Raw genomic sequence first — 26,960 nt, 5'->3', positions numbered from 1 at the left:
TGTGCCTTGTGGATGGTGGACAGACTTTGGGGAGTCAGGAGGCGAGTTACTCGCCGCAGGATTCCTAGCCTCTGACCGTTCTTATAGCCACAGTATTTATATGGCTATTCTAGTTCAATTTCTGGTCAACGGTAACCCCCAGGATGTTGACAGTGGGGGATTCAGCGATGGCAGTGCCATTGAATGTCAAGGGTGATGGTTACATTTTCTCTTGTTGGAGATGGTCGTTACCTGGCATTGTGTGGCATGAGTGTTACTTGCTATTTGTCAGCCCATGCCTGGATATTGTCTATGTCTTGCTATATTTGGACATGGACTGCTTCAGTATCTGAGGAGTCGCAAATGGTACTGAACATTGTGCAATCACCAGTCAACATACCCACTTCTGATCTTACGATGGAGGGAAGCTCATTGACGAAACAGATGAAGATGGTTGGTCCGAGGGCAATGCCTTGACGAACTCCTGCAATTATGTCCTGGGGCTGTGACGATTTATCTCCAACAATGACAGCCATCTTCCTTTGTGCGAGGTATGACTCCAACCAATGGAGTATTCCCTCCCTACCTCCCCCGATTTCCACTGACGCCAGTTTTGCTAAGGCTCCTTGATGCCGCATTCAGTCAAATGCTGCCTTGATATCAAGGGCAGTCATCACACATCACCTCTGGAGTTCAGCTCTTTTGTCCATGATTGGACCAGGGCTGTAATGAGGTCAGGAGCTGAGTGGCCCATGCAGAACCCAAACCGAGCATCAGTGAGCAGCTTATTGCTAAGCAAGTGCTGCTTGATAGCACTGTTGATGATCCCTTCCATCACTTTACTGATGATTGGGAGTTTACTGATGGGGCAGTTATTGATCGAGTTGCATCTGTCCTGCTTTTTGTGTACAGGACATACATGGGCAATTTTCCACATTGCTGGGTAGATGCCAGTTTGTAGCTATACTGGAATAGCTTGGGTAGGGGCGTGGCAACTTCTGGAGCATATGTCTTCAGTACTGTTGCCAGAATATGGCCAGGGCTGATAGCCTTTGCAGTATCTTTAAGAGGTTGTAATACCTTTATCAGTCTTTGATTTGATTTCAGAAAACATGTTTATTTGTTTTCAAACTTAATGACCATTTAAGGGGATTTCAATTTTTTTCAGTGGAAATATAGTTTCTTTCATTGCAGTATGAATGGCAGTGTGTTTGAATGGCAGTTTTATTAGATTACATAGTGGATACTGGGTGAGTGGCTATGGGGAATACATGGGAGGCATGGAGGGGCCATGTGGGAATATGAACGGGCATGGAAGTGAGGGTTAGGAGGCATAAGAATGATGTTGGGAGATAGGCTTCTGTCCCCGCAAACTGAGTTGGGCCTTCTAACCAGCCCACTTCCACACTTACCCTACCCTACTCTTCATCGCGGCTTGCAAAACCTGACCGCTCCCTGCCCATATGGCTGGAATGGAGTTTGGAGGGGGGGCCCAGGAGCCTGATATTGTGAATGGGCTAAAGTCATGTGTCCTGAGCCCGAGACAAAAATCCAGGCCCTACTCTTAGTAGAAGGGGCATTATTAAGAAGTTTACAGATGATACAAAAATTATAATGAAGACAGCAGCTGCAGACTACATATGGAAAAGGTCAATGGACTGGTAAAGTGAGGAGAAAAGTAGCAAATGTAATTCAACCCAGAGAAGTGTGAGGTATTGCATTTAGAGAGGCTTAAATACGGCAAAGAAACACACAAATGATGTGAAACTGAGAAGTGTAGGGAACAGAGGGATATTGGGTGCATGTTCACAGATTCCTGAAAGTAGCAGGACAGGTAGATAAAGTAGTTAAGAAGGCTTCCTCTATTAGCCGAAGCATTGAAATATAAGAGCAGGGAGGCAATGCTAGAATTGTATGAATGCTACATACAGTTTTGCATTAGGGAAGGATGTGATGGCACTGGAGAGGATCCAGAGGAGATTTGTGAGAATGTTGCCAGAAATGGAAAATCTTAGCTATGAGGAAATATTGGATAAGCTAGGGTTGTTTTCTTTAGAACAGAGGCGGTTAGGGGGCGTATAATTGAGGTGTATAAAATTATAAGGGAACTAGGAAGATTGGATTGAAAGGACCTATTTCCATTAGCAGAAAGGTTAATAATCTGGGAACATAGTTTTAAAGTAATTGGTAGAAGGTGTAGAGGGGAATTGAGGAGAATTTCTTTCACCTAGAGGGTGGTTGGTGTCTGGAACTCACTGCCTAAAGGGTGGTAGAAGCAGAAACACTCATCAGGTTTTAAAGATAGTTACGGATAGTTACAGCTTGAAGTGCTGTAACTTACAGGGCAACAGACCAAGAGATGGAATGTGGGATTTAGCTGAATAGCTCTCAGACAGCACAGACACAATGGGCTGAATGGCCTCCTTCTGTGCTATAAATTTTCTGTGTTCTTTGAATAGTTAGAAGATGATTCCAAGAGGCTCTGCTCGACAGGATCCTTAAGCAACACAGGGAAAGGTGGGGGTTTGTAAGCAAATGATTATGATACTGCCCTAATCCATTTTACACACTGTTCCCAGCCTGCTTGCATTGTGTGATTTATAAACATGAATGCGTGATAATGTGGCAGTGGTGCTGTTGAAGAAGCAGCATTGCTCTTTAGTGTGCTGAGTATGCATGTGGCGCAATGAACTAAAGTTGCATATTAAAGTGAGGCCAGTTCATTTAAATAAGTATTCAGTGTTTCTAGCACACAAAACTCAGAAGGCTCATTATCTGGCATCAGCTGCTCTTCAAGGCTGGCTATTTTCCATTGTATTTATGCTGAAGGGTAGAAATGATTGCAGCAAGACTGGAACAACAAATGACATCCTTCTAGGATACGATTTCATGGCAGCGAAGGAAGCACAGGCAGAATGAGAAAATAGGAACGAGTTGCACAAGAGCAGCCTGGATGGAGGTGGGAAGAATCAGTTCAGTCTTAACCGTGATCAGATCCTGGGAACTGGTGAGGTGGATGTTTACTGGCTTCAGTAAAGCTGCCAAAGTAAGTCTGTTCACTATTTGCCTAAGTTTGCAATGTTACCTAACAATGCATCTTAAAAGTTCATTGGGCAGGGATCTTCCAAGCAATGATAAGCGGATTGCTGTTGCGCTCGAAGATTCCCCCAATTCGACGCTGGTACGCAGTTTCTCCGGGATCTTCTGATCCCGGCTGTCAAAGAAATACACAGCACAGCGCCCCTCTTAAAACTCTCTCAGAGCTGAGCAGAATTGGGGGAAGAAGACCCCATTTTTACAACACTAGCTGCCAAATGCTAATTTTAAAGATCCCGTCTTTGAATGTTAATGAAGGGATGGATGGGTAAATGAGTAGGATGAGTGGGTGGCTAGATAGGCAGGTGGGTGGGTAGGATAGGTGGAGTGGTGAGGTGGGTGACAGAGGGAGAGGGAAAGAGAGGGAGCAGGAGAGGAAGAGAGGGAGAAGTACAGAGAGAGATGGGAAAAGGAAGTGCAGTACTCTATCAGTGCAGCTCTCACAACACAGCGCTCCTTCACTAGGTCCATCTGACAATACAACACTTCCACAGAACTGCCTGTCTGATGGCTGATTAGTATTCAGCTTACAGCAGTGCAGCACTCCCTTAATCCTGCCACTCTGACAGCATGTTACACCCTCCAAACTGCACCTCTGACTGTGCAGCAGTGGATTAATATTTAACATCTGACATTGCAGAGGTCCTGCTCTACTGCATTTCTGACAGTACTGCAGCCCTTTGTTACTCTCACTAAGAAAGGGCAGTACTCCTTTTTAACTGGCCTTTGAGTAATGCAGTGCTCTCTCAGTCCTGGCCCTCCTGGCGGTACCCCTTAGTACTGCCCCAACATCAGTTCTACTTTCCCTGAGTCACAACCTCAGACATTACAGCATTTCATCAGCACTGTGCACCAACAGGACAGCATTCTCTCAATACCAACCAGTAGACAGGCAGGTTCGGGATGGCACAAGGTTGAGTGACAGCTCCGTTGGGGTTTGCTCCTGGCCTCGTAACTAGCAGAGATTTTGCAGGCTTTGTGACTCTTTTATCTTTTGCTGCTTCTCTTCGGCCTCGTTGTCCAACAGTTGGTCAAAGTGATTGGTGACAGCATATCTCCTGCATGGCAGCAGAGAGACTGGCCAGACTCCTTGACCTCCAATCAAAGGTTCCCTTTCTCCTACCCTTGCAGCCTCAGCAATCATAGATCTGTCTCTGGAGGAGCAGCAAGAGTAGGAGTGAGGGAACCTGTGATTGGAGAAGCTGAGCAGCCGGCATGGGAGAATTTGAGACTGGAGCAGCAATCTGTCTCTCCTACAATTCGCTGCTCCTCCAATCACAGCTCTGCAGTCATTTCCTGCTCTCACTGACTGACAGCAAAGTTGCAATTTTTTTTAAACCCGATCAGCCCCAAAGGTTAGAACTGGCGAATTTCTGAAAAACCAATGTCAGAAATGCACCAAGCAGTGGAAAATTCTCATCCCTGCTGACACGAGATAGTTATGGTGCTTTTCAGTCAGTAAGAGCTGCACGGTCAGAAAGGGGAGACTTTGACCTGAGTGACACAAAGACCGAGTGAGTATATTTGGGACTTTGGTTCAAAGTGAGAATTTGGTGCATGGTGGGGGGTGGGGTTGGGGGGGGGAGTGGGGGGAAAGAGGTGCTTTCGGTAAGGCTTACTGCAAAAAGTAGTGTGCTGAGTGGGCAGTTCGGTGAAGAGCGGGGAGGAGGTCCTTTTTATCTTCTACAATTTTTAGCCTCCAGTATTTGATTTCTGCTTTGGTGCAGCAGAAGGAGCAGGTAAACCAGTAACTGATATTATTAGTTTTATCAGTATTGTAAGCTGTATTGTTTTATCAGTATTGTAAAGTTTACTGGCAGTGCTAAAACTCATTGAGAGGTGTGACTTTATTAATTATAATCAATTAGCAATGATTAATTAATGGATGGGGTGCCAATCAAGCAGGTGCTTTGTCCTGGATGGTGTCAACCTTCTTGAGTGTTGTTGGAGCTGCACTCATTCAGGCAAGTGGACAGTATTCCATCACACTCCTGACTTGTGCCTCGTAGATGGTTGACAGGCTTTGGGCAGTCAGTCTGACATAGTCATACTAACAGAATTATATCTTACATACAATGTCCCAGACATTGTCACCCAGGAGTCAACCAAAGGCTATCCCTTGAAAAGGTGGCTCATGACACCACTCAGACACCCAAGGACAGAAGCAGAGGAGGGGGACAATCAAAGGTCATGCCTCTACAAGGATGTTTATTAAGAGGGTCATTGGGCTGCTCAGGATGAGGTTCCGCTGCCTGGACCGATCGGGAGAGTATTGCAATATCCTCCAGAGCGCATCTCACTTATTCTTATTGTCTACTGCACTCTGCACAATCTGGCTCTGTCAAGGGAGGGACCTATTGGAAGACGATGGCAGGGATGTTGCAACACAGGCTGCAGAGGACAATTCAAGTGACGGGTCTAAGGAGGAGCCGAAGGAGGCCCAGGGTGAGGAGGTGGATGCCGAAGTGAGGAATCTTATGGGAGAAAGGAAGAACAGGGTGGCCTTGATTCTCTGTACTTTCAGCTGGGCATCCAAGGCATGGCTTGAAAGTGAGGGCAAGGATGAAGCCATCTTACTGACCGTCCTGATGAGGCCACCCTATTACCCTTGTGTCAAGTGTCAACCTCTAAAATAAAGTTTGCTGCCCTTCCTGTCTGTCACATGCCACTCTCATGCCCCTCACCTATGAAAAACATAAAGCACATTTAGGTCATTACACATAATGAAATATTTATATGGTGGTGCTGGAAACACAAATTGCACAGAGCTGACGTATCAATTAAAGTTATATCACCTGTGACAATCCCTTGTGTTTAAAGTGCCTTAAACTTCACCTCGCAAGTGCTGCATATTGGTGACCACCCTAACCCCCACCGCTGGCAGCAGCACTGAGCCAGCCTGCTGACTCTGATGACCTGTCGGGCTTTATGACCTTGGCAGCCATCCTCTGGCTGGTGACACTTGTGTAGGCAACGTCTGGGTGGGAGCGTCCAGCGTCATGGCTGGGCACTCATCAGTCATCGTGACCTCATCAGAAGCGATGGTCACTAGCAGAAGAGCTGTGGAGCTGCTGCTTCCACCCAGAGCACCCTGTGAAGTGTCTGTAAAGATGACATGCAGCTTGCCCGGCAGCATGTGGTTGGTTTGAACCTCCCTGCTCACTACTGATGGATGGGCACCTAGCATAGTCACTAGGTGCCTCATCCGTCTCACACTGGTAGTGACCTGCTGAGGTCACTGCCAGTGTGTGGGCTTGCAGGTCCGAGCACAACCCCAGAAACCCCTGATTGAGTTCCTGGAGCTGCCTCTCCATGATAGGCACCACTCTCTCTCTGGAGGCAGCTATGCGTTGAGTTCCGGGTCAATGCAGTGCTCACGCTCCATATAGATTTCTCCAAGACAGAGACCACGGGCTGAATCCCCCCCAATATTGGGGGGGGGGGGTCGCGGTGGTGGTTTGTCCGGGGGCAGGGCACCCAATCGGCGCCCCCGATTGGTGCTCATCACCATTTTATGTGAGCGGGCCAGTTAAGGCCCGCCCAACGTGAAGCACATCTGGAAGCGCTGTGCGCTCCCTGTGCGGGCAGAGGAGGGTGATTCCCTGAGGTGGGGCCTGCGCTCTTCCGTGCATTTTTATTTATTTAAGTTCTGATTTGTTTCAGTTAACTGTCACATGAGCTGGCACATGTCCATTAATTTTTGCAAAAAAGTTTTATTTAATTAATAAACCCTTCATGAAACCTCATCCCAACCTGTGAATGAGGCGTCATGAAAAATACGAAGGCTGCCTGGGCTCTTCGCCCGCCCGCCAACCTTAAGTTTGGACAGGCAGCATTCTTAACAACTTTAATTATTTCTTAATGGCCTTAATTGGCCTTGACAGATCGGCAGGCCAAACTGACAATCTAAATGATGCGTGGTGACACTGGGACGCACGCCCGATGTCACCGCGTGCCATTTTAAGTGTCGGCGAGCGGGTCTCGAGCCCGCTCGCCGACCCAAAAATTCTGCCCCATGGCATGCAGACCCTCAGGGATTTCCACCAAATCTTCCCATGCATCCCACATCTGCCACCTGATGGACGACTCCAGCAGCTCATCACCTACCTCGGACTCAGCATGATGCTGGTCTCCAGAAATCCTCCGACTGCTGGCTCCCGGGGCACTCGCTGCCTCCACCATCTCATCATGCAAGTGTGATGTACCGTCATCACTGCGCACTACTATCTGAACCGACGTGCTACCGCCCACCGGTGTGCCTGTGTCTGCGCTGGTGCTTGGTACAGAGAGGATGTGATGCGGGTGCATCTGTCTGTGGCTCCTCCTTTGGTGTCCATCTCAAACTTGGGAGAGGATCAGGAAGTTGGCCACTCCATCACCCGTTTATTAGCGCTCCTGCGCCATATAGCTTCTCTTCTCCTGCACAGAAAAAAGTGCTCTCATTAGTCCCCCCTCTATCTGGCACACTATACCTGCCTCGCTACCACTCCCCCCTCCAATGAGACCCAGTTTGAGGTGCCCGTCAGATTGACACACCTCATCCTTGTACACAACCAAGCCAAGTGCCCACATTTCCCAGACAAGAATATGTGCCATTTGGCACTCTGCATTTCAGAGCCCTGAGCACCACAAAGAGTGGCCCCCCCTCCAATACATCTATACACAATTTCATGCCAAGTTGGTGCTTATTCTTGCGGAGCACATAAGCTCACTGAGCCTTTACTGGCAGTGGATCCATGTGCAGCACACATCATCATGCCCACTCAACTGCAAGCCACCTCCATCCATGACTTCTTGGTTTAGTGAGGTGGCCTCCTCTTGCCATCCCGTTGTATTAGGATTTTCCATCTGACACTCATTGCCTCCAGGAGAGCGCGTATGCAGTCATCAGAGAAGCGGCGGGGGTGGTGGGGGGAGACAGTGCCCACTGGCATTGTCTTTCCGTCTGGTGTGAGCAGTGGCTCCTGAGGTCATAACTCCTGCCAATGGAAATCCTTCAATTCAATCTGAAACAGCTCCTGGATGCTCCTCAGCAACTTCTGACAGCCTTCAGGGAACTTTACAGCCTTTATAATTTTTAACCCTCCTTGTGGGTCTCCATTGGACTCTACGCTCGTCATGCTCTCACTGGCAGTGTTAAGCAACTGTCAGTGCACATTTCATGCTGGCCAGCCCTTAATTTGCCAGCTGGCGTGAAATTAGGTTCAGCTTGCGATTGCAAGCAGAATAGGTATCACATCTGCTTCTGGCCCACTAATCATGTGCGCACATTGAGCGCAAAATTCAGGCCATGGACAACTGAAGTGATAAGGAATAACTTAGAACTAAAAGAAAGAGAATACTAAATGTAAGAACTAGCATAAATCCTGGTGACAAGGAAGGATACAAAGAACAACAAATGGTGACAAAGCAGATGGTAAGAACGACAATAAGTATGAAGCTTGAGAGGGCTATCAAAATCAACACAAAAGAACTTTACAATTGTCAGGAAAAAAGAGGATGGTCAGGAGCAATGTGATAATATTGATATTGTAATTACAGGAAGATAATGGTAGTCAAAAGCATAATACTTTCCAATAGTATTTACAGTGGAGGAAGAAGATGGCATGCTTGAATTCTCAAGGAAACTAATATTGAATTAGGGACAAGGATTTACCAAATGAATGTAAGCAAATAACAGTAACAAAGAAAATAATGGCGCCAAAGAGTGACAAATCCCTGGGACCAAATAGTTTCCACGACAGGTTTTAAAGGAAGTGGATGAGAAACTTGCAGATTCCCAACTCTAATCTTTGAGTGTTCTAATCTAGGGTCTGGATGATTGACACTTTTATTCGGTTGTAGTAAAAAGGCTTTTTAAGAAAATGGAAAGTTATCAATAAATGACTGGTTTTACGAAAGCTTTTTTTTACACATCCTACTATCACTATAGCGTTCATTGTTTCTATACGGTATATAGTAGGTGAATGGGCATGGAAGTGCCATAGCTTGGCATGGGAGACATGAAGAGCCATGAAGGTAGTTTGGGGGGCCATGAACCACAACTCTTTGTAAAGCTGGCTCAACTCCATGAATATTGCCGAGCACTAGGACATGCCCATTCCTGCAATGAAGTTAGCCAGGTTGGCTATACAGGGCGTGGACTCTCAACCTGAACCAGACCAGAACTTAAAAGACACTCCCAAAAATCAGAAACCTGGGAACGGGGTCAGGAATCCCCGAATCAGGACCTACGCATCACTTTAAAAAGTTTCTAAGTCATCTCAACTCAGTGAAAATCCAGCCCTCTGTTTCACCCTGAACAAAAGGAAACATTGAAACTCAATGTATGTAAGGTGGGTGTGAATGGATCCTATCAACCTTCCAATGTATTTTGATGGTTTCTCTCATCCAGCCTAGGCTGGGTGAATCTGAAGTTATCAAAGAACAACACAGGATGAGTGGGATCAGACACATCACCCTTTGTTTGGAAAACGAACTTTGAACTTGTGGAAGTCATGTGAATTGAGAACATTTTGTTGTCTGCTTTTAAATCAGGAAGAAGCTGCTTGCAGACAGTTCCACCAAAGGCCATTGAACTAGCTGCAAAGTCAGCCAGCAGCCAAAGTAATAAAATCTTGAAAGTGGGAGACCCCAACCCAAGAGAAGGACTCCCCAGCCTGTTCTAGTCAAAATTCACCTGAGAACCAACCTGCTAGAAATTTGACAACCAGAAACTACACAGCCCACTGAAGATTCCTCGTTTTACAAAACCTTCATTTCAATTTTAAAGCATCAACTGCAAATAAGAAACTACAGGCCTGCCATGAGCGAGAACTGAGATAATTATAAACTATAACAGTAAATTAACTTCATCTGTATCTAATCTTCGTGTGTGAGAGACAAGTGAGTGAAATGTTACATTAAATTCAAGGTGTGTGTGATAATAAATAACCTTTTTAATCTCACAAAAAGCTTGCTGCTGGATTTCCTTAATTAATACATACTCCATAGAAAACACACACCTCTTACATACAACATATTGATCATGGGCAGTAAAGAAACAAATTGGAAAACCTAGAGGTGGGATGCTAATGCTGTAGCTGAGTTAGAGCCAAGGCAAGGTCCACTAAAAACAAATGGGTTCCCTATCCGCTACTAGCTTCCCTGTTGTACGCGACTCTGTTCAGATAAAATTACACCCAATTGCTCCAATCCTCCTCGTTTCATAAACCCCAACTCAACTAACATAGCTGCCTGTATCCTGTACAAAGCTCTGTTCACCAGTTACTCCCATGCTCACTGATCTACACTAGTCACAACAGAGATTTGAATTCACTGCCCTCATCTTCAAATTCCTTCATAGCTGCTCCATTGGCACATTTTAAATTCCTTCAGCCTTACATTCCTTGCCATATCTTTTGGTCTTATGTAATCCAGATGACTATCCATAAGATATATTCATTTTAAGTATGTCTTTAGTACTTACCCATTTAAGCTGCACAGAATTGAAGACAGTCCCATCACGAGATTTGTAAGAGATAGTGCATTGGCAGCATTCTGGCGTGCAAATTCTTGAAGGTGGATCCGGCCTGCCTGCTCACTAAGAAACAACTTCTTAGCATACTGGAAAACACCTAAAACCAAAAATGTAGCCAATCAGGTAATTACAATGTTAAATCTAGTAGCCGCTTCTAGAACATCTATACAGTACATGTGGGTTTGGTCAAGAGGAGAAAAAGCTGAGCAAAATACTACACTCCTGGCATTATCTCAGTTTAAAAAAAGGGATAGTTTGCCCAGGCATAACGTAACTTGGTGTATCTGAAAGCTTGTGGGTATTGGATCAATGTAGACATTTCTTCCCCATCGACATAAAGGGCTCAATTACTGGCTCAAGGACTGCTATTCAGTCCATTAATAGCAATGACTGAGTTCATAAATTTGGTAGAACCTGTTAGCTAGTAAATAAACAAAACTTGTTGCAAATGCACATAGTCCAAGGGGAACATTAAAAAAATTGATACTACTTTGTATCAGAGAAGGGCTTTCATATCAGTAGAGATATTTGCTCTAAACAAAGAGCAGACATAAATTTCATTCTAATGGCCCACCTTTTTGCATGGGACCAAGAATTGGCAAGTGGCAAAACAATCCAGTAGGGATGTCATGATATGATTTAATACTCCGATAATCTGGTTATTTTTTGCATCAGTATTTCAAAATACCATTATGAGTAATCCATAACAATTTACTGACAACACTAGAATTCAGAACACCTTTCTGAAAAAGTTGGTCCCAATAAAAGAAACACTACATTGTCATTTTAAGCTCTTTGATATGCCAGGATTATATATGGCTATTGTGATAATGGTCATATTGGAAAAAGCAAACTGATAGTTGTATATATAAACTAATATCAGTATCTGTAATTTCAAGGCATCCCTACTTTAAAAGCTTGTCTAACATAATCTCAATATATCCAACATTAGCAGAACATTTGCGTTAAGTGCAGTCAAGCCAAACATATTTTGTATGTACACCGATTATTTCTTCTGTTGTGCCAGCGTGCCCCGAGTCAAAAACCTTGAGTTTTTGTAGTGGCTATGGGCATTATTTTGTGAATCCAGGCCTATTATTAATGAATCAGTATGAAGGAAGGTTGAAAATGGTCAGTTTGCCTTTGCACTGGGTGGGTATCAGATGTGACAAATTAATATTGTTTTGAGCCTACTATTATTAATAAAAAATGTAATGCCCTTTAAAATTAATTTTTGGTTATTGGTGGAAATAAGATAGCCACTCCCTTCCGGTAATTAAAGTGCATAATGAACTAAATGACAAATATTATGGAGCAGACCAACTCAAACAAAAAGGTACCAGACTCGTAAGTTCTGAGCAGAACAATGGACATCTCAAAACTTTGGGAATGACTGCACTAATTTGCAATCTATAGGGTTAATTCTTCGTTCAGCTCAATTCAGATGTTTAACCTTCTTCCATTCAAAACATAAATAATCCACAAAATTGTGGGCCAAAGGAACCAAATTCCATTTTCATTGAAATAACATTTGTATAGCTCAACTAATTAAAATGGATTTGTATTGAGAAAAACCACACGATTCTAAAATTTTCTGTTCAGTAATAATTATATTTAATCTACTAGTTATCGTAAATTAGAGGAAAAACTCCTGGCTGCAAACAACTTATATTTCATGTTAAATTCTTCTCCAGCATCTGGTACCTAGGACTAATTTATTTCTTATTAATTTCAGCTAGCCAGTAAAATATGTCAAAGTGGATGTTTCACCTTTCCTTGTACTCTCTATCAACTGCTGAATAAAGCACAGTCTTTATGTAGCATGTGTTGCCAGTAGTTACTAGAAACCAAGGAAACTGCACCATAATTGGAAACATTAACCTAGGTGGGCTTTTGTTGTTAACGAAAGGAGCTACTCTGCTTTAACTAAAATATTAATATTTTTCATTCCAGTTTAGATAAATTTTATTGTCAAAATTAACTGCTATAAGCCTCGCCACTTTGGAATCAAAACTCCAACCAAGTACATTATTGCACCAGGCAGTTAATATAACATGTAGTAACATTTGCTTCACTTAAGGAAAAATTGAGCTACTAAAATTTGATTTTGTTGCTGGAAAATGCCAACAGTAAGCCCTTTTTCAGTTTAAAAAATGTTTTGAATAAGATAAGACTTATTGATGTCGTGTCTTAAAATAGATTTTGTTCTTACTGATGATCACTACTTTATTCTGATAAAAGCAAGCAAATGTGGATACTTTTAAAACGTAAACATCGATATTTCTAAATATTTCATCAAACCAGCATGCTGTGATGACCCCTCCCTCCATTAACTAAGTATAAGATGATCTATAATAAAGCTAATTCTGTGACTATAAGGCTAAAAATGAATTAGTAATGGGAAGAAGGTAGTGGGGGATCATTTAGAAATTATTTACATGCCTGGAGGTCTCTTATCATCCTAGTTGAAGCTATCTCTTCTAAAGATCATTTTCACTTGTAACAATGATAGAGAAGAAAAGTCATGAGTGTATACTTTTCTAGAACAAAGAGTAAAAACAACAGAGCAATATTTCTTCCATTCCAAATTATAATCTCAAGATTAATCATACTTTTGAATCAGTTACAAATTTAGCAATGAATGGAACAAGGGTTAAACCACTCAGGTTTGAGTTAAAGATATTTTTGGTCTTTCACAAATCAGCTTACCACACTGAAATTTTAATTATTTCCCCAAACCTAAAGAAAGGGTTAAAGACTTTTCTCTATCCCTCTCCTGCTGCCCACTCCAACCATTGGACAATGACATGCTGCTTTTCCACATTTCCCAACTTTCAAATGTGCGTGCTTTTTAAATACCTAAATGCTAAGCTTTACGTGGGAGAAAGGCTTAAGGTTCAAGTCCTACTATTGTATTTTGCACCCTGCACTTCACGTGTTTTCCAAAGCCAGCCAAGTTCAAGCCTTTTTCGATCTGAAAGAAAACAGCAGATCAGAGCAACACAGAAGCCAACAAATGTCTGCTAAATCAGCATTGCATAGAGACCCCCACTCAGAAGTTTCTAGCTTTAAAAAATCCTTCATATAAATGGCATCTGTTCAAATCACACTTTCCTTACATTCAATTAAAACTCTCAGAACATAAAGGTAAATGCAGTAGTAATCTGCTGTGGAAAAAACTCACTGTAATTCACCTAAATGGCAATAGCATCACATGACATATACCAATCAACAATTAGATGACAAACTGTCCAAATCTCATTAAGTGTATAAAAATTTATAAAAACTTAACAGATTTAAAAACATTAGGTTTACCTACCGTAAGTATAATCTTCTCATTCTTTGAATGCGGTTCAAACTTCACATACAAATGAAATACTTGCAATCTAAACATTGGCCCTTTTATGATTTTAATGACAAGTAGTAACTGTGTGGCCATGTGGTTCTTCCCAGCCACTGCTGCACTTAAGGTCTTATTCTTATATTGCACCTCAGATCTTTTGCAACACGTGGCAATAAGTTAATGCAGTTAAAGTATAAAAATGTTGTGCACAGACTACACAAAAAAAACACGCTCCATGTCAGGGAGAATTAAGTTAGTGAAAAGTGACAGCTTTTGAATGTAATGCAGCCTCGACTTAGAATGAGGGAGACAAATCTAAAAGATGGTCATTTAACATTCGACCTAATTTTTTCCTCCACATACAAATGAAAACCACCAAAGAGGAAAGGAAACTGAAGTAGGCAACTGTAATTTAATATTGACAGGTATTTGGAGCACAGTACTGTCAAAAGAATTAACCAGTTGTATTGTTCGGTAAATGCACGCCTGAGATACGATAGCCTTGTGCTTATGTTAATGGACTAGTAACCTAGAGGCCTGGACCAATGATTTGCAGACTTGTGTTCCAATCCTAACAAAGCAGCTGTGGAATTTAAATTCAATTAATTAAATTAAATCTGGAATTAAAAGGCTGCCATTAATAATGGTGATCATGAAGCTACTGGATTGATTTAAGAACCCATGATTCATAATGCACTTTAGGGAAGGAAATCTGGTCTGTATGTGACTCCAGACCCATCTAGCTGTCTCTTAACTAGCCTGTGAAATGGTCTAGCAAGCCACTTATATTCAAGGTAACAGCTCACCATCATCTTATCATGGGCAATTAGGGATGGGCAGTAAGTGCTGGCCTTTATCAATAACACCCACATTCTGTGAATAAATATAAAATTCCTGTCATCTACAACAGTATTCAAAAAAAAGTCACAAGTTGACTCTGAACATGGCCAGAGCGTGAATGGAATGTGTCTCCCTAAACTTCCAATTCTCTCTCTCTAGCTTTGAAAACTTCTTACGATCTGTGACACAAAATTACTTCTTGACCTATAGTCTTTTTTAAAAATTCATACCTTGTACAACCAGAGGTCATACACAGTATAGCAGCAGCTAAAATCAGAGAGTATATGGAGGAGTACCAGTATGTTGTTTTTGCCCACACAACGGTAGTCTGAGGTATAACTGGCTAATTAGATTGATAGGCTATTACGTACAAACTTGTATAATCAGAGGTGACCCAATTGTCCCTTGCCAAATACCCACTGTGTCACCTCATTGTTCTTAGAGTCCTCTTTTCAATTTGTAAAGCCAGGCAGGGTAATGGGGATGTGCCTAGACATACATCAAATAAAATCATAGAATGGTTGTATGCACAGAAAGAGGCCATTTGGCCCACCGAGTCTATGCTGGCTCTTTGAAAAAGCAATCTAGCTAGTCCTGCTTCCTTCCTTTTTCCACCCACAGTCGTTGACAGGGCCCTCAACAGTGTCCAGCCCATCTCCCGCACATCCGCCCTCAAGCCTTCTCCTCCCTCCCAGAAACATGATAGGGTCCCCCTTGTCCTCACTTATCACCCCACCACCCTCTCTCAATTTATAGCCATTCAGATAATAATCTGCCTTCCTGCTCTTGCCTTCAAAATGGATAACCTCATATTTATTCACATTATACTCCATCTGCCGTGCATTTGCCCGCTCACTTAGCTTGTCCAAATCACACTGAAGCATCTCTGCATCCTCCTCACAGCTCACCCTCCCACCCAGCTTTGTGTCATCTGCAAATTTTGAGATATTACATTTAATTCCCTCATCTAAATCATTAATATATATTGTGAATAACTGGGGTCCCAGCACCGATCCCTGTGCTACCCCAATAGTCACTGCCTGCCATTCAGAAAAACACTCGTTTATTCCTACTTTGTTTCCTGTCTGCCGACCAGTTTTCTATCCATCTCAATACACTATCCACAATCCCATGCGCTTTAATTTTAAATGCCAATCTCTAATATAGGACTTTGTTGAAAGTCTTCTGAAAGTCCAAATAAACCACATCCACTGGCTCCCCCTCATCAACTCTACTAGTTACATCCTCAAAAAATTCCAGTAGATTTGTCAAGCATGATTTCCCTTTCATAAATCCATGCGGACTCTGTCCGATTCCGCCATTGATTTCCACGTGCTCAGCTATTAAATCTTTTATAATGGACTCTAGAATTTTCCCCACTACCGACGTCAGGCTGACTGGTCTATAATTCCCTGTTTTCTCTCTGCCTCTCTTTTTAAATAGTGGGGTTACATTAGCTACCCTCCAATCTGTAGGAACTGTTCCAGAGTCTATAGAATCTTGGAAGATGACCACCAATGCATCCACTATTTCTAGGGCCACTTCCTTAAGTACTCTGGGATGTAGAGCAGATCTACCTTAGCCTTAGGACATGGTGTCTGACTATTTCTAAAGGGTAGGCTAATTAGGACTGAGATGAGAGCAAATTTCTTCACTTGATGGATTGTGAAACTTTGGAATTCTCTACTGCAGAGCACTCTGGGATGCACAATTATGAGTATTCAAGACAGAGATCGATACATTTTTGGATAAAAAGGGAATCAAGGGATATAGGGATGGTGCATGAAGATGGAGTTAAGGTATAAGCCATGATGTTACTGAGTGGGAAAGCAGGTTTGAAGGGCCGAATACTACACTCCTGCTCAAGTTTATGTAAAAACGTACAATACAAAATAAGATTCTGAACAATTCCAGGGGGAGGAAGTAGTTTTATTATTTGCAACAATGAATGGTTTTGAAGTCCTAGTCTAAACAGGCTATAGTTTTGACAACACTGAGTCAATACTATGCAAGACAAAATCAGCATTGTGGGGAGGAAGAGGAAAGTTTCAGATGCACCTAGAGTTTGAAAACTTAAGGTGAAAAAATTCTCATGTCACAAAAGGTGGCACGGTTGTCTACTGTGGTGAAGCAGTCTTGGAAGAGTGTCCTGCAGTCAGCAGCACGCTGAAGCAGTCTGGGAAGGGTGTTCTGCAGTCAGTTCTTGTTGAAAATAACAAGAGTGGCATCAGAAGACAGCACGAGAGAGCAGCAGAGAGATCAAAACCAGCATGAGTGCGGGGAAGCTTCAAAAAGTGACGTCAGCACAAAGGTGAGAGCTGATTGGTGAATAATGGCTAAGTGTTTTTCTCCAGTTTAAAATAGGTTAAACTAAGGAAAGGGGTTCTAGTTTTTATTTAAAGTACATAAAAAAGTTATCTTTTTTAAAAATTACATTTAACTTAAAGTAAGTGTTTTTTTTTCAACTAGAGGCATGGCAGAGCAGGTCAGTCCTGTTATGTACCGCCTACAACATGTGGGAAATCCTAGACGCTCCTTGTGTTCTGACCAACGTTTGCAGGAGGTCCCACCACCTGCAGCTACTTGGAGCTTGAGCAGCAGCTGGAGGCACTGAGGTGCATCTGCGAGGGGCTGAGAGTTTCATGGATAGTACGTTTTTACACATGTTCACCTCATACTTTATGGAAGTGCAGACAGAGAGGGAATGGGTGACCATCAGTCAGAAGAAAGGCATCAGGCAGGTAGTCAGGAAATCCCCAGGGTGCATCTTGCTCGAGAACCGTTTCTCTGTACTGGAAAACGGTGAGAGTGACGGTTCCTATGGGGAGTGCAGCCACGATCATGGCACTGACTGGCTCAGCTGCATGGGGAGGGCGGAGGAAAAAGAGGAAGAGCAATAGTGATAGGAAACTCGAAAGTAAGGGGAACTGACAGGCATTTCTGCGGCTGTAGATGTGACTCCAGGGTGGTATGTTGCCTCCCTGGTGCCAGGGTCAAAGATATCTCTGAACAGCTGCAGAGCATTCTAAAGGGGAAGGCAAACAGACAGAGATCGTGGTACATATTGGTGCCAATGACATAGGTAGAAAGAGGGATGAGGTCCGCAAGCAGAATTTAGGGAGCTAGGAAACAGATTGAAAAACAGGATCTCAAAGGTAGTAATCACTAGGTTACTTTGGTGCCACGCGCTAGTGAATATAGAAATAGGAGGTTAATCCAGGTGAATGCATGGCTAGAGAGATGGTGCAGGAGGGCTGGCTTTAGATTTCTGGGACATTGGGACCATTTCTGGGGGCGGTGGAATCTGTACAAGGTGAATGGGTTGCACCTGAACCGGAATGGGACCAACATCCTTGAGAGGAGGTTTGCTAATGCTGTTGTGGAGGGTTTAAACTAACTTGGCAGGGGGATGGGATCCTGAGAGGAGGTTCAGCAGGGGGAGATGCACAGCCAAGATTAGAAGAGAGAGCAAGTGAGTCTGGAAGGCATATAAATTATAGGCCAGTTAAGGCACAAGGGAGTTTGGTAAGGTTGGATGGTATTTATTTTAATGCAAGGAGTCTGACGAATAAGGCAGGTAAGTTGAGGGCACAAATTACACACATGGAAGTATGATGTCATTGCTGTCACAGAGACATGGTTGAGAGAGGGGCAGGATTGGCAGCTCAAAATTCCAGGATATAGGGTCTTCAGGTGAGATGGGGAGGAGGTAAAAGAGGAGGGGGTATCGCAATATTGATCAAGGAATCAATTACAGCACTAAGAAGGGATGATATCTGGGAAGGCTCCTCAAATGAAGCCATATGGGTAGAACTGAAAAACAAAAAAGGAGCAATCACATTGTTGGGAGTGTACCATAGGCCCCCAAACAGTCAGACAGAAATAGAAGAGCAGATATGTAGGCAAATTTAGAGAAGTGCAAAAATAATAGGATATTAACAGTGGGGGATTTCAAATTCCCCAACATTACCTGGGTTAGTCATAGTGTGATATGTTTAGAGGGAGCAGAATTCTTAAAGTGCACCCAGGAGAGTTTTTAAGCCAGTACATAGAAGGTCCTGGTCATAATTTTAGGGAATGAAGCCAGGCAAGTGGTAGAGATATCAGTGGGTGGGGGGGGCATTTTGCAGATAGTGATCATAACTCCATTAGATTCAAGACTGTTATGGAAAAGGACGAGGATGGGACAGAAATCAGAGTTCTAAATTGGGGGAAGGCCAATTTTAATAAGATTAGATATGATTTGGCTAGAGTGGACTGGGAGCAGCTACTTTTAGATAAATCGGTGTCAGAGCAGTAGGACTCGAGAAGGAAATAAGGAGAGTACAGGGCCAAAATATTCCAGTAAAGACAAAGGGTGCGACCAACAAATCCAGGGAACCCTGGATGTCGAGGGATATACAGGATTGGATAAAGAGAAAAAGGGAGGCTTATGGCAGATACCGAGGGCTCAAAACAGCGGAAGCCCTAGAGTATAGAATGTGTAGGGGGAATACTTAAAAAGGAAATTAGGAGAGGAAAAAGGGGACATGAAAAAACATTGGCAGATTAAATAAAGGAAAATCCAAAGTTATTTTACAAGTACATTAACAGTAAGAGGATAACTAGGGCAAGAGTAGGGCCCATTAAGGACCACAGTGGTAATTTGTGTGTGGAGCCGCAAGACGTAGGTAGGGTTCTAAATGAATACTTTGTGTCGGTGTTCACAAGTGAGAGGGATAACGTGGGTATGGAAATCAGACAAAAGGACTGTGATATAATTAAAGAAATTAGCATAGAAGGGGGGGAGGTTCTAAGTGGTCTGGCAGGCTTAAAAGTAGATAAATCTCCAGGCTTGGATGAAATGTATCCCAGGCTGTTGAGTGAGGCAAGGGAGGAGATAGCAAGGGTGCTGGCAATAATTTTCAATACCTCTCTGGCCACAGGAGAGGGGCCAGGGGACTGGAGGATAGCTAATGTGGTACCATTATTCAAGAAGGGATAAGCCAGGAACTACAGGCCAGTCAGTCTAACCTCAGTAGTGGGGAAACTATTGGAAACAATTCTGTGGGACAGAATTAATCTACACTTGGAGATGCAGGGACAGTCAAGGACAGTCAGCATGGTTTTGTTAAGGGGAGGTCATGTCTGGCCAATTTGATTGAATTTTTTGAAGAGGTGACCAGGTGTGTAGATGAGGGCAATGCATTTGACATAGTTTACTTGGACTTCAGCAAGGCCTTTGATAATGTCCCGCATTGGAGGCTGATAATGAAGGTTATCCCCATGGGATCAAAGGCAATTTGGCAAATTGGATCCAGAATTGGCTGAATGGCAGGAAGCAGAGGGTGATGGTCGAGGGGCGTTTTTGTGATTGGATGCCTGTGTCCAGTGGGTTCCACAGGGATTGGTGTTGGGTCCCTTTGGTCTCTGTTTGTGATATATATAAACGATTTAGACTTGAATGTTGGAGGGTTGATCAGTAAGTTCGTGGATAACTCAAAAATTGGTGGGGTGGTAAATAATGAGGAGGACAGCCTTAGATTACAGGAGGATATAGACGGGCTGATCAGTGGCAAATGGAATTTAATCTGGATAAGTATGAGGTGATGTACTTGGGCCGGACAAACAAGGCATGGGAATACACGATGAATGGTAGGACCCTGGGAAGTACCGAGGTTCAGAGGGACTTTGGTGTGCATATCCACTGGTCCCTTAAGGTAGCGGGACAGATAGATAAGGTGGTTAAGAAGGCATATGGAAAACTTGCCTTTATTAGCCGAGGCACAGAATACAAGAGCAGGGAGGTTATGCTGGAACTGTATAAAACGCTGATTAGGCCACAGCTAGAGTTTTGCATGCAGTTCTGGAATCTGCATTATAGGAAGGATATGATTGCACGAGAGAGAGAGTGCAGAGGAGATTTACCAGGATGTTGCCTAGGCTGGAGAGTTTTAGTTATGAGGAGAGATTGGATAGACTGGGGTTATTTTCCCTGGAGCAGAGGAGTTTGAAGGGTGACATAATTGAGGTGTATAAAATTATGAGGGGCAGAGGTAGAGTAGACAGGAAGGAACTTCTCCCCTTGGTGGAGGGATCAATAACCAGGGGGCATAGATCTAAGATAAGGGGCAGGAGGTTTAGAGGGGATGTGAGATAGAATTTTTTCACCCAGAGGGTGGTGGGAATCTGGAACTCACTGCCTAAAAGGATGGTAGAGGCAGAAACCCTCATAACATTTAAGAAGTATTTGGATGTGCATGCAATGCCATGGATTACAAGGCTATGCGCCTAATGCTGGAAAATGGGATTAGAATAGTTAGGTACTTGTTTCACTGGTGCAGACTCGATGGGCCAAAGGGCCTTTTTCTGTGCTTTAGACCTCTATGACTCGTTCTATGGATATTATAAGTCACGTGTGAATATATGGTGTGGCTCACTTTAGTGATGTGTGTTGAATAGTCACTAAACAGACAGGTAAACTTAAAAGGCATGGCACTTCATTGACTAGCAATGATGAGTGATCTGGGCCTATAGTAACTCCATTTATTGTGTGGCCTCTGAGTTAGTGGCATCTTGTAGGTCTAGTGGGTTCCTTGACATGAGCAGGTTTCTATTTTAGGCAGCTTTTGCAAGGTTAAGGGTTTAGAACCTAGCTGACAAGCTGGAATGTGGCATTTACCCCCTTATCCTCTATCAGAAGCTGTTGTTTAAACAGTATCGGTAGCTGAAGCATACCATACATTGCAAGTGAACGCACAGAATTCTTAGTAAGGCATTGTTAGCATTTGGAGCGTGTATCATTGATTCATGTTTGACTTCCTTCCAAATCACAAGTGTGTGTGGCTTTAATGATAGCATGAATATGGACTTGCTTGTGCCAAGGAACTGCAGCACTTTTCCTTCTATGTGCCAGAGATCATGGGAATGTAACTTGGCCGGGAAGGAGTGTGCTGGATCTGCTGACGCTTCTGCCACAACATTAATTGGGGAGGAGGTCAAGAGACCTTGCAGGGGCCTCACTCATGTTGGAATCGGGTGTCAATAAGGATGTTCACAGGCCTGTCTGGTGCTTTGTCCTATTGCTCTCATATCTGCAGCTGTAGCCGCACCTTGAACTCCCTCAGGATCATCAGCCTCTTCCCCTTCTTCATTTGAGGAGGCCTCCAGATCCTCCATCTCTCCATCTAGCAATTCCTCACCTCTTTGCAGTGCAAGGCTGTGTAGGGCGCAGTAGACACTATGATTCAGTAGTTGAGCAGTCCAGGCAGTGGAACCTCATCTTCAACATTCCAATGGTCTATTCTATTGTTTCCCTTGTTGAGGCATGGGAAGCATTGTATCTCTCCTCTGATGGGCTTTGTGGGTTCTGCATAGGTGTCATTAGGCAGGCCTTGAGTGTATATCCCCTGTCCCCCAGGAGCCATCCCTACAGTTGCTTAAGGGGGAGCAAGTTTTGGCATTTGAGAGCGACTGAGGATTGTTACGAATTTCTAATTTTATGATTCATATGTTTTAAGATCACAACCTTAAGTTTTGGGAATTGAATTTTTAAATTCATTATAAATGAGGAGAAAGCTTGGTTTGAGCAACTGATAAACACCTCTAGGATAATTACGATTTAACGAATGATTCATGTTTACTTAAAGGGGTCAGAATTAGAGGTGTGTAAACAATAAACAACAGATGGTCCTCTCTTAGCTTCATTAGGGAGTAGTGAGTCTGGTAAGATTGCAGTTGGCCATATTCAAGCTATGAATTATTCATGTGGGTCCTAGGATCAAAGGGATATTTTGAAAATTATGTTACGCGGTTTAAATCTCCATCTGGAACATCCCAGGTATGTCGTATTGCTGTGAAGATAGACTGCAGGAAGCTTTTTCTTTTGTTTTGGATTTATCTGTGTGATTTCTCACAGAAATAGACAGACAGAAGATTGGGTCAGGTGCTGTAAAGCAACTGTGGACAAGGAACAGGGGCTATCAGAGATCAGGGGCTGAAATCTCGGGAGTGGGGGCGGGGCCTGCTCGCTGATGCATAAAATGACGCGCGGTGACATTGGGCGGGTGTCCTGACGTCACCGCGCGTCACTTAGATTTTCAGTTCGGTAGGCGTGCAGCCGAGTTGGCTGCGCACCTGCCAAACTGTCAAAAGCCTGTTAAAAACTAATTTAAACAATTAAATGAGCTGCCCATCCAACCTAAAGGTTGGTGGGCAGGCGAAGAGCCCAGGCGGTCTTCACATTTTTCACGGAACCTCATCCACGGGCGGGATGAGGTTTCATGAAGTGTTTATAAATTCAATAAGATTTTTTAAAAAAAATCATTGATATGCCTCAGCTCATGTGATACATGTTTTAAAAGTTTTCAAATACTTTATTTAGAAATTTTAAACTTAAAACAAATCTCCCTGAGGCACAGAGGTGCTTCAGGGAGATTTCTGCACACGCGAAAAAGAGTGCATTCCCAACTCAGGGAATTTCCACCCCCCCCCACCTACACAGGGACGCTCAGCACTTCCGGGTGAGCGTCACACTGGGCGGGCCTTAACTGGCCTGCCCACGTAAAATAGTGGCAGAATCAAATAGCTCGCTCCCGCCTGCTCCCGCACAACCCTCCGACAGGGGTCAAAATTCAGCCCCAGTGGTACTTCTGAGTTGAAGTGACTAAGCAGGAATGCAGCGAAGCCCATGCATGAGCTGGGGTGGCCACAATCATGAGGTGCTTAAGGAGGGTTGGAGAGATGCCTAGCCAGATGCTAATGAAAAGACCCCAAGAAATCTCATACCTCAAGGAATAGTGGGAACACTGGGTACAATCAAATTGAATTCCCGAAAGCTGTGGCACACCTTGGTTTGGTCTCAGAGGAAGTGACGGAGCCCTCAAGATCCTGTAAAGTATAAAGGAACACTTGGGTGGAAATAAAAGTAGAATGAAGAGTGTCTGTTGAGATTTGAGACTTTTGGGCTTAAAGAATGTGTTCATGAAATATAGGGCCAGAACTTCCGAGGGGTGGCAATCACAGCCGGATTGCCACTCTGCTTTTTTTACTTAACTTAATTGGGAGCTGCACATTTCTCATGCATCCTTCTGACTCGGGCCTCGGAAAAGTGGGTCCCCAAGGTCTTCTTTACATAGGTAGGGGCCTGCCCTTTTTACAACACTAACTACCGTAAAACAGGTAAGTTTAAATGTCCCAGCCACTTTGAGAAGCCAGGGAGAGGTAACTGAGAGTAGGATGGGCTGGGGTGGGGTGATAGGTTTGGTTGGGGTTTGGAGGGGGGTGGGGGGCGGTCGAATGGTCAGTCAGGGGGCGGGGGTAGGTAGGGGTGGGTGAGGAGGGTAGTCGGGTGGTGGGGAGGATCTTGGAGGTAAATTGGGAGGGTTGGGTCATCACTAGTATAGCTACCCAGGAGTTAGAAGTGGTTTTAAACCTTCTAACTTTTCCTCAGTAACTATTCTTCCAAGAGAGTCAGAATCATCTGAAGTCTCCGATTTAAATCCGAGTATCGGATAGTTCCCAGTGCAAAGTAATTGCCCATCGGAAGTTTGAACTTTTTAACTTTGCAGTTTAACTTTGTTTAACTTTGCAGTCCTTGCTTGGGGACTTCTGGGGGGCTCCCAGCGTATCTTTTGGGATACCATCTGCGTACAACCCCCTGGAAATCAGAAGTTCTGGGCCACAGTGTTATGTTAGTAGTACTTGTTTTGTTTAATTCTTGTACAGTAAAGGTTTTTGTTTAAAATGTGAAATCTTGTGGCATAATTTTTTCAGTTGATAATTGGGAGTTCAAATTTCTTTTTAAAAGTTACTAGTCTCCACCAAGATCATAACAGGATGTAGGAGTCATGAGAGCTGCCTGGGAAGTAAACACACACCTGCAGGATGAGTTTGCAGTGGTGACACACCAGCTGCACTTCCGAGAGACTGAAAACCCTTTTGATGGCAATTACAGCTGTGCGGAGGGATGCTATATTAGAAGGATCATAAAATGAGGCCATATGAATTGATGAAGGTACAAAAAAGAGGCAGACACTACTGGGAGTGTATTATAGACCCCCAAACAGTCAGAGGGAGATAGAAGAGCAAATATGTAGGCAAATCTCTGAGAAGTGCAAAAACAATAGGGCAGTAATAGTAGAGGATTTTAATTAGCCCCAATATTATCTGGATTATTTTTTAGCGTGAAAGGAATCGAGGGAGCAGAATTCTCGAGGTGCAGTCATGGAAACTTTTTTTGGCCAGTATGCAGCAAGTCCAACAAGAAAGGATGCAGTTCAGGACTTAGTTTTAAGAAATGAAGCTGGGCAGGTGGAATGAGTGGCAATAGAGAGCATTTTGGTGATAGCGATCATAATTCAGTTAGTTTTAACACAATTATGGAAAAGGATAAAGATAGAATAGGAGTTAGAGTTCTAAATTGAGGCAAGGCTAATTTTACTAAGCTGAGGAGTGATTTAGTAAATGTGAGCTGAAAGCAACTATTTGAAGGTAAATCAGTGTCAGAGCAGTGGGAGGCATTCAAAGGGAAGATTCAAGGGGTTCAGAGTATACATGCTCCCACAGGAGAAAAAGGGTGGGGCAGCCAAATCTAAAGCCCCCTAGATGTCAAGGAGCTTACAGGGTAAGATAAGGCAGAAAAGGAATGCTTATGTCAGACATGAGGACTCAATACTATAGAACGCCGAGAGGAATATAGGAAGTGGAGGGGTGAAATCGAAAAGGAAATTAGGAAAGCAAAGAGAAGGTATGAAAGAATATTGGCAAGTAAAATCAAGGAGAACCCAAAGATATTTTATCAATACATTAAGAGTAAGAGGATAACTAAAGAAAGAGCAGGACTCATAAAAGACCAAAAAGGTAACCTATATGTAGAGACAGATGATGTTGGTATGGCTCTTAATAAATACTTTGCGTCTGTCTTCACAACTGAGGGGCATGATGCAGATATTGTAGTTAAGGAGGAGGAGTGTGAAGTATTGGATATGATAAACACAGGGGAGAGGAAGTATTAATGGGATTAGCATCTTTGAAAGTGGGTAAATCACCAGGGTCAGATGAAATGTACCCCAGGCTGTAAAAAGCCAGGGAGGAAACAGCATAAGGTCTGACCATTATTTTCCAATCCTCACTGGTTACATGTGCAGTATCAGAGGATTGGAGGGCTGCCAATGTTGCACCCTTATTCAAAAAGGGAGTGAGGAATAGACAGAACAATTACAGGCCAGTCAGTCTAACCTCAGTAGTAGGCAAATTATTAGAATCAATTCTGAGTCACAGGATAAACAGTCATTTAGAAAGGCACAGATTAATCAAGGAAAGTCAGCATGGATTTGTTGAGGGAAGATTTGGACGACTAGATTGAATTTTTTTGAGGAAGCAACAAGGAGGATTGATGAGGGTGGTGTAGTTGATATGGTCTACATGGATTTTAGAAGGCTTTTGACAAGGTGTCACATGGCAGACTAGTTAAAAAAATAAAAGCCCACAGGATCCAGGACAATGTAGCATGCTGGATACAAAATTGGCTCTGCAGCAGGAAGCAAAGGTTAATTGTTGACGGGTGTTTTTGTGGCTGGAAGGCTGTTTCCAGTGGAGTTCCATAGGGCTGAGTACTAGGCCCCGGCTTTTTGTGGTATATATTAACATTTGTATGTAAATGTAGGGGGCATGATAAAGAAGTTTGCAGACGACACGAAAATTGGCCACATGGCTGACTGAGGAGGATAGCTGTAGATTTGCAGGAAGATATCAATGGATAGGTCAGGTGAGCAGAAAAGTGGCAAATGGAATTCAACCCAGATAAGTGTGAGCTGATACATTTGGGGAGGTCACACAAGGCAAAGGAATACACAATAAATGGGAGAATACTGAGAGGTGTAGAGGAAACGAGGGACCTTGGAGTGAATGTCCACAGATCCCTGAAGGTAGCAGGACAGGTCAATAGGGTGGTTAAGAAGGCATATGGAATCCTTTCATTTATTAGCCGAGGTATAGAATAAAAGAGCAGGAGGGTTATGCTGGAACTGTATAAATCAATGGTTGATTTATGCTTGAGTACCATCTGCAATTCTGGTCATCTCATTACAAAAGGGTGTAATGGCTTGGAGATTTACAAAGATGTTGCCAGGATTGGAAAAATGCAGCTGAGGAAAGGTTGGATAGGCTAGGGTTGTTATTATTGGAACAGAGGAGGCTGAGGGG

General features: G+C 43.4%; 1 protein-coding gene across 8 annotated transcripts in view; it reads right to left on the bottom strand.

The window, feature by feature from the left end:
• The window catches only part of tmem269 (transmembrane protein 269), a 141,928-nt gene that overhangs the window by 71,741 nt on the left and 43,227 nt on the right, over nt 1-26,960 (bottom strand). For 6 of the 8 annotated variants that reach the window (XR_005945398.1, XM_041207305.1, XM_041207306.1 and 3 more), the window contains one exon: nt 10,544-10,691. Coding sequence is in view for 7 of the 8 variants with exons in the window: in XM_041207305.1 (XP_041063239.1) it covers nt 10,544-10,691 (148 nt within the window). In the remaining variant the exon portion in view is untranslated. Of the gene's footprint in view, nt 1-10,543; nt 10,692-13,453; nt 13,569-23,543; nt 23,646-26,960 lie in introns of all 8 variants that reach the window. The other 2 variants (XM_041207309.1, XM_041207311.1) reach the window with 2 other exon arrangements.

Source organism: Carcharodon carcharias, chromosome 15, assembly GCF_017639515.1.
Source record: "Carcharodon carcharias isolate sCarCar2 chromosome 15, sCarCar2.pri, whole genome shotgun sequence".
NCBI lineage: Eukaryota > Metazoa > Chordata > Chondrichthyes > Lamniformes > Lamnidae > Carcharodon > Carcharodon carcharias.
This window is presented reverse-complemented; position numbering and strand designations above follow the sequence as displayed.